Source organism: Magnolia sinica, chromosome 6 (genome assembly GCF_029962835.1).
Source record: "Magnolia sinica isolate HGM2019 chromosome 6, MsV1, whole genome shotgun sequence".
NCBI classification, from domain to species: Eukaryota; Viridiplantae; Streptophyta; class Magnoliopsida; order Magnoliales; family Magnoliaceae; genus Magnolia; species Magnolia sinica.
Window position 1 is genome coordinate 2,414,369 of NC_080578.1, and position 8,642 is coordinate 2,423,010.

Below are 8,642 nucleotides of genomic sequence, written 5' to 3' on the forward strand. Positions count from 1 at the left end.
AAGATGATATTCGTGTTTTCACTTCATCAAGGTCCTTGTGACCTTATGAACAGGTTGGATGGTAATTAACCATTACGTTAGCCCCTAGGAAAGTTTCAACGGTGAGTGTTATTATCACCGCTGCTTTCCGTAGTGTGGTCGACTTGAGCTCTGGATACGCATCATTTTTGGCCTTTTAATGTAAAATGGTATGAAAAACTGGATGAACAGTGTGGATTAAATCATACATCACGGTGGGGGCAGTACCAATTCCGCGTCCTGACGTCCTGTAAATGCTGCGAGTACACTGACAAAGCAGTACTCGCAGCAACGAAATCTCCATCGTCCAAGATAGGGTTTTTGCATCAAGGGCTCCCCTCCTTTTTAATACAACTGAAACCCAAGGGTTTTATAGCGGGGCGCTCTGATAGGTTGGAGCAGATCTCCGCCGCATCTTTCCGCCCATTTCGTCAGTTCTCCGGCAGTGCGTCAGTTTCAGGTAACTTCTACCTCATGAATTGCATCCATCTCTTTTCCTCTCTTGTTCCGACGTTTTGCTATTGCAGAAAAAAACCCTAAAAAATGGAAAAAGGAAGAATCAGTATAAGACAATAATCTCGTTGATCTCCTTCCTCTAAATATTTAGATTATTTCTGCAATTTGTAGTTTCTAGGGCTATCGAAGAGGATTGCTAGAATGCATTCCGACAAATCATGTTAGGATACATCGGGACTTCAACCTTTGTATCCGGAGTCATTTTCCGATGATCCAAACCGTTTATATCGTGGGCCACAAGTTGGATGGTGGAAATCCGAAAAAAAAAAACTCTTAGACTGGAATATCTTAACCGTTTGATCATTTGATTCTTTTCCTTTCAATATAGACGGTCTCCATGAGCTTTGAATAATCAAAGAATTGTAATGCTTTGATCTGGGATTTTTTTTTTTTTTTGGCTATTCCCCAACCATGCGCCAGTTGATCATATAAACATTTTGCATCATTTTAAAGGGCCTAAATCCAGTGGCTGAAGTGCTGATATATCCTATTGCAATACGTTGGGATGTATTATAGCAAACATCTTTATGGAAAATGATCCTATGACAAGGTTTTTTGTTTTTCTTTCCTTTTTTTTTTTTCCGATTTTTTCTCATGTAATGTTGAGATGATTTCCACATGAATTGTTTGGTTACTTCAGAAATGATTATGCGAAACATTGGCACTGTTACGTGTTGCAATACGTGTATGTGTATTATAATGACCCAGGGATGTTACATGCCGGAACATGTCTTGTTAATCAGAGGCGTTCATCTGGTGGACCCCATCACGGTTTATGGGTCAATTGGACAAATCCAAGCCATCCAAAGTGCAAATGGTAATGGGCGTCCAATTGGATGAGTGCCAATTGTGGAAAGTCTGATGGTGGAGAATTTTTTTCCTTCATTCTGCATCCACGATTGGGCCCCCACTGAAAGGTGCGCTGTACGCAGTTTGTTGCGCCAAGGAAATTGCTTGATCGGACATTGTATGCCTATATTGCTGCAATAGGGGATACTAGCTATAGATCTTGATGCTACTGCAGTGACCTCTTTGATGTTTATATATGGGAAATTCCATAGTTGCATTGAATTCATTTATGAGAATGGCTGATGGATCTTGTGTGATGTAAACTAACATCAAAAGATCCCAAATGTTGGAGTTAAAGAAGCTATTTTGACACATGCACATCGGACGTGGTTGGGCCCACCTGATGGATGGATTAGATTGCACGCACATGTGCCACTTTGCTACATGCATGTTGTGGAAAAGGAATCTCTTGCATGTGTGGCTTTAAAAACCTCTTTTTGTTTACTAGAATGAATAGTCAATCTATATCAAATTTATATAATTTTAATATTAGAACTAACTGAATCTGATCCAACCTGACCTGATTTTGACCGGGTCCATCACATGGACCCGTTCCGGATCCAACTTGACCCGATTTTTAACCAGGTCCAAAAGGTGAGACCCAAAACCTGACCCAATTTCTTAACGGGTCCAAAATATGGGACCCATACCCATTAAAATCGGGTGGGGCCATTGGGTACCCATGAACAGGTCTAGATAGCAGTCTGAGAGGCACTTAACTCATTCCGATTAAATGGTGGCTTGTTTGAGTGATAGAGTGATAAAAATAAATACATACTATGAAGGGCCTGGCATTCCTCTTCGAAATCAATCATTTCTTCTCTAATGCTCTTCTTACCAATGAACCTGTATTAAGACTGGTTCTTTTGATGTCTCTTGAATTGTATGTGTCCACATAATTGCCAATGACCTACCAAAAATGGATTTTTTTTTCCCCGAATAGAAAGATTGGAAAGTATTCCGACATTTTAACAAACTCAAGCCGCTTAACAACATATCGGAAATTTGAGACCTTTACATTGAAGAATGATCGAGTCTTATGTAGTATTCAGTATGTGCTTCATCGTTTGCAAGCCATGTGCTTTGGATGGAGAGAATTTAATAAGTTTTTACCTTGTAGGTTGGAATTTCTTTGAACAATTTTAAGGAAAATCATCTGGCTAGTTTGAGCGTGATCCTTTGTCATGCATCAAGTGGGTAGGTGGTGTGATCTTGGGCTGTGCTCAAGTGGGTAGGTATTGCTTCTGGTTGACCATTGGGAAGGCTTTACAACCATTGTAACAACAAGCATGCTAGTGAGGGATGTAGGAATGGGAGGTGCTTCAGGGGTGTCTCTAACTCGGCGGAGTCCTTAGTACATAGGGTGAAGCGGCTAATCGTCAAGTGGGCTTCTAATGTTGATTTTCTAAAGGGATGTAATTTGCTTTTTTTAGGTGAGTAATCTTTCCGTTATCTTAGCGGGCCGATTCTCCCTTTTGTTCTCTTTTTGCCTTCTAATAAAGTAATCGTTACCTTTCAAAAAAAAAAAAAAGAAAAGCATGCCAGTGAGCATTTGGCAGAGGCCTCCATCATACAGCCTTCTTGGGCTCTTGGCGTCGTTGGGCATTGGGTTTTGGTGTGATCCATGTTTTGACGTGCTTCGTCTAATTGTGGGAGTTTGCATGTACCCTCCCTACTTTAGATTTAGGACCTTGGTTCTTATTGCAGTCTCATTCATTAGGTTACAGGCTTTAAAAAAAGGCTTTGATTCATTCTTCTGCCCTTCCCCCCGTTTGAGTTCCAAGTCAGAAACACCAATCGAAGGATGCAGGTGGTTGTTACTAAATTGGTATTGAGCTGGATGGCCATTGGCCCAAATAGCCGTTTTCTTTCTTAGATGGCCATTGGCCCAGATAACCATTGTGCTTATTTCTTCTAATTGACAATTGAGCCTGGTTTGATGTAACTTCCTCCATTCGACACAATGCAGAAGTGAGCTTTATGCAATTTCCAAACTGTGTGCTGCTTTTGAAGTGGGTGCCATTTAAACAGGGTGCATTTGTCACTCTTACGATCTCACCTCATTCTGAATGGCGCCACTACAATGTAAATAGTGTTGGTAGTGTTAAAATATAACTGCCGTGCAAAGGTTTGGTCATGAGTTCATGACTTCCTTGCTGGGATGTAATATAAAGTCCACTAATAGCATTGTCTATAATTGATATTTAGGCTCATTTATCCTATGAACGCATCCAGGGAAACTGCATATGTGATTCCACCACCACTGGACTTTTGAAATATCCCAACAAAATGATTATTTTAACTGTTCTTTTTAACGTCTGCATCTGCTTAATCCAATGGGGGTGGAATCTCTGTCTCTGTGTTCCACAGCATGAGACCCCTTAATATTTAAAAGGGTATTATTATGGCTCAAAGATTGCACAAAATCAAATCTCAGTAGGGGTATAAGGTACATACCAGATTGGAGAACGGACCCACAATAACTCCAAGAGACAATTCTTGCCCAGTAGGTGCATTGAAGAAAATAAAGACAGAGATAAAAGCTCTGCAGCAGTCTCAGGTGAGCTAAATATCAGCCTAAAACCCCTTCCATGGCCCCACTCCACCCCCTCATTTTAACCAAGTTATGAGATATAACTTGCCGAGTCACGGAAGTGGTGTCTTTTGATTCCACTGCATAAGGTTAGAGTTAGACAGCCTGTGTCTGGTTTCCAAGTCACCCAAGTGGAGTCTTTGGATTCCACTTCATAAGGTTTGAGTTAGCCTGTGTCTGGTTTCGAGTCTTTAAACCATGGATTGATTAGATGAAAAGGGAATGGCCTTACCTCCATGGTGACATGGGATTTTGTAGTTGTGGTTATGAACATTAATGGGGAAGTGCATGGTGTTTTTAATTTTCTAATCGAAAAATTTGTCTTCATGAGATGTCTTTCTTCTTCTTCTTCTTCTTTTTCTCTCTCTTCTTTCTTCTCGTTGAAAAATGGCACAAGCATGTTTCATTGTGTTGTTGCTGTTTTTCAGGTAAGTCATGGTTAAGCACAACAATGTTGTTCCAAATGGGCACTTCAAGAAGCACTGGCAAAACTATGTGAGGACTTGGTTTAACCAACCAGCACGCAAAGCCAGAAGACGTGTTGGTAGGTGTTCCTTCTCCCAAGTAGCTCTGTATTTTCTGATGGTCTTCATTTGATCGTGTTGCCTTCACATGCAATTTATCATTGATTTTGGATATCAATTGTGCTACCTTACAATTTGCAGCAAGGCAAAAGAAAGCCGTGAAGATTTTCCCACGGCCAACTGAGGGCCTCCTCCGTCCTGTGGTTCACTGCCAGACTTTGAAGTACAATATGAAGCTTAGAAAAGGAAGGGGATTCTCTCTCGAGGAGCTCAAGGTGAGTTGAAATTTCATTATTGGAAAATAGTGTCCTCTCGCTGCCATAGGCTGAAGGTGTGGTCCCTTCCCACCTTGAAATATAATGGGGCCTGATGTGTATTAGGTGAGGTGGGCTTCTGTTTCAGCTGCTGATGAGGGCTGTAGTCCTCTTTTACCACAGTTTAGGCGAACCAGGGTCTGTTATCTTGTCTACTACATGCATCATGGTTTTAAGACTTGGACAAGTCCGATGTGAAATGTGACTTATCTGAGTTGACTCGGATTGGGTCAGACCTGATCCGGTTCAGTGTCATGAGTTGCCTACTGAGTCCCCACTCACCCCTGACTAGGGAAAGTTGGGCTGATTCTGCCCTGACTTGGGCAATTCCTGGCTCGACTGACAACTGGAAAAATTGGTTGGAGTTGCCAAGTCTTTTATTTGTGACTAGGAGCATGGCATGTGCAACCCAAATGGAGACAGTAGGGGAATGAAAAAAAACATGAGGAACGAAAGGGTGTGTCTAGATGCATGTGCCAGCTTCTTGCAAAGAGAGAAAGAGGAGCCCTTAATTGTTCTAATGGTGAGCAACCCATCCCCACTTTTTTGGTGTTGCGGCCCACCTGAGCTTTACATCTTTCCTCATTTCTAGAATGACCTCCTAACATTAGGTGGCACAATAGGGGTCTCTACTATGGCTCAGTGGTAGACATTGTGTGTTTCCACTCTTAGGTCATGGGTTTGAGAACCCATGTGGTGTGTGTGTGTGTGTGTTCACCTTAAAAAAAGGTGGCACAATAGATGTACGGAGTGGATGTCATGCAGCCGTCATTGTGGGGCCCACATGGCCTTTGTTGCATGAGCTCTCTCATGCATCGGTGCGCTCTACACAGAAATGCGAATAAGAGAGACTGTGGGAGGAGTTACTCGGGCCAAACTCATCCCCATTTGTTAATAGTATACGTGCGCCCAAAAGATTAATTGCAGGGGTATGTGCATTGCCTTTATATTTGCTTCAGATGGGTTGGAATAGTTAAAGAGTTTAGGATGACCAAAATGGCATTGCTTTCTATGGTGTGTAGAGCAAATATTCTCTAAATATTGATGAGAAACAACCTTTATCCTGAGTATCTATGTCTGAAATGATTGGAACTTTGGTTGGAAATTTCATCGCTGCCGCCATCACCTTCTCTTTCATGATGTGGTTACTTCTGCAGTTTTAACTTTCATGAAAGCATGCACACACATGCCTCTGGGCACAGACACATGTGAAGCTGGATGTGTACGAGGCATACATGAGCTGGCAGTCAATGAAGTGGAGCAGGTGACCTGGTCCAGAAATTAGTCTGGTGGGCTCATGATGTGGGCCACACATGTTTGAAATGAATGGACAGTTTGAAAGGCTTGCCAACGGCTTACACTTGATATATGAGTTTGGCCTGCTTTTTGTGGGCCAGATCATATATGTGATTGGGCCCATGAACGGGGGTGCCTCATGCCCTTGGAAATCTATTGTTATAGGTTTTGGCATCTGTAGAGCGCTAAGACTCCCCAATGAAATGTTTCTCTGATGAACAGCAAGAGCATAAAAAAAGGGGATCGCCCATCTCATTAGCTGAGAGCGTAGCAGCTCTCCTGATGCATGACCTTGGATCGAGTCTCCTTGCTGGGCGTTTGGAGAGGCCATGGCCCTTATGGCGTACCAAAAATAGAATAAAATAAAAAGCATGCTGTGAATCTTCTGACTAGAATGTGTACTCTGCAGGCGGCAGGCATTCCAAAGAAACTCGCACCGACCATTGGCATTGCAGTCGATCACCGCCGCAAGAACCGTTCTCTAGAGGGTCTCCAGGTGAACGTTCAGAGGTTGAAAACTCACAAGGCACAATTGGTTGTCTTCCCAAGACGTGCTCGCAAATTCAAGGTAAACCAGCCATTCCATGTTACACCCGCACCCCCCCCCCCCCTTTTCCTTCTGTTGGCCAGTCTTAATCTCTTTCCCTTAGTACCATGCGTTGTCACATTTTTGAGATCTTTATTTTTTAATTTTTTTTGAAAGATAATGTATACTTTATTAAACACAAAAGAAAACAGAACAAGGATAGAGCTGAACCGCTGAGATAGTGAAACAGCTACTCTCCTAAAAAGTGCAAATTACATCCATTAAGCTTTTCAACAGAAGAGGCCCACTTGACATTTTTAAGATCTTGATCACTGTCATGCTCTTGTTGCTGGTAGGCTGGTGATTCTACTCCGGAGGAACTGGCAACTGCAACTCAGGTCCAGGGTCCTTACATGCCTGTTGTGCGAGAGAAGCCGTCTATCGAGTTTGTGAAGGTAACCGATGAAATGAAATCATTCAATGCCTATGCCAAGCTCCGGATCGAGCAGACGAATAAACGCCATGTTGGGGTCCGGCTGAAGAAGGCTGCCGAGGCAGAGAAAGAAGAGAAGAAATGAGGTAATTCAACTGCCCCTATGTTCATTGATAGTAGAAAATTGCAATTTTCATTTCACTTTCCTTTCTCCGAATTATATTTTTTTAGACTTTGGTACCCCTTCTTCAATCCACTACTACAAAACTAAAGGTCATTTAAGTGTATGTTTTTCGGATCTCATCTGGGGAGCCTATCCCCCTTCTTGTCATTTTGTTTATTTAGAACCTCTGTTATGACGTTAGACTTGTTGTGCCTTAGTGCCATGCAGTGTCATGATGACTGGTCATATTCGTTTTTAACCATCTATTTTCAAGGAACCACAATTGGGTGGCTGGAATCATTGGATTACTGAGTTTTCATGACATTGTCTCCATCACAGCGAGGATCTTCTGATGGGGTGTGTCGTGTGGACTGTTTATGTTGTGCAGCCGTCATGACTTGGCAGACTATGAATTATCAACAGTGCGTTCATTTGGGCCCGGATTTGTTGCCGGTGGGCCCACTCTTTTGTGCTTTGTGCATGTAGGGTTGGGTCATCGTGGCCAGGACTCCTACCCATCTGATCTTTCAGCCTGCAAAAATGGACCTTTGGAAGTTCTATGGTCAGAGGTTCACATGCAATGGCCAAAAAGTTCATTTACTGGACAGGCTGGTGCACTGCTAACCTCCTTGTGGAAGAAAAAGTGGCCCACAAGTTCAGTGGCCAGGATTCACCGTCATTCATGGCTACCCCTGTAGCCACACGATGCAAGATTGTCCACATGATAGTTTATGAAATGTGCTTTTGGACCAAATGGGCAGTCTAGAGAGATTGATTGGACTTTTTAGGAGGCCATTTGGATGCAGGCAAACCCGTTTGATGGTAGAATACGTCTAGTGCACATAAGCCACATATTCGACTGCCCATGTGCAAGGACCCTCACGTGTTGCCTGTGCCACCATCAATCTCCAATAGTCTTATATGTGCGCATGTAAGTGCTACTATTCATCTTAAACTCCACAGCCCTTCATTTTGCTCTATTCCATGGTGTTTGGCAAACATTGATTAGAATAATTAGTTGATGGTTATGTAACCTAGACAGCTTGTGTAAGACCGCAACTTTGCCTGCATGCAAACGAAGGGGTCGTAGCTTTCAGTGCTCCAGGGCCAGTTGTTCATTTTTACTGCAACCAGTGTCAGGGTCCCACCAAAACTTGTACTGGGAAATAACTGATATCCGAGCCATTTGTTTTCTAAACATGGTAGCATAAGTAGAAAGGGGGATGCAATCAAAACTAAGATGTAAATATCAATTCCAAAATGAACACCGCAATATCCAAAATTAAGGGGGGGAAAGGAATTAAGTCCTTCAAAGCTGGAATGATAGGGTGCAATTTGGGTGGGTTGGTCCGTGCGAGGGTCAATCCGACCACGCGAGGAACCAACCTGATCGGACTCAAATGCCAATCT

At 42.7% G+C, this 8,642-nt stretch overlaps 1 protein-coding gene across 1 annotated transcript; it reads left to right on the top strand.

Annotated features, from left to right (window-relative positions):
• Nucleotides 1–319: 319 nt before the first annotated feature.
• Nucleotides 320–7,433, top strand: LOC131247930 (large ribosomal subunit protein eL13z-like). The gene is made up of 5 exons (XM_058247900.1): nucleotides 320–478; nucleotides 4,405–4,520; nucleotides 4,642–4,775; nucleotides 6,520–6,678; nucleotides 6,993–7,433. The coding sequence occupies exons 2-5, from the start codon at nucleotides 4,412–4,414 to the stop codon at nucleotides 7,212–7,214; spliced, it is 624 nt and encodes a 207-aa protein (XP_058103883.1). The 5' UTR covers nucleotides 320–478; nucleotides 4,405–4,411; the 3' UTR covers nucleotides 7,215–7,433.
• The last annotated feature ends 1,209 nt before the right edge of the window (nucleotides 7,434–8,642 follow it).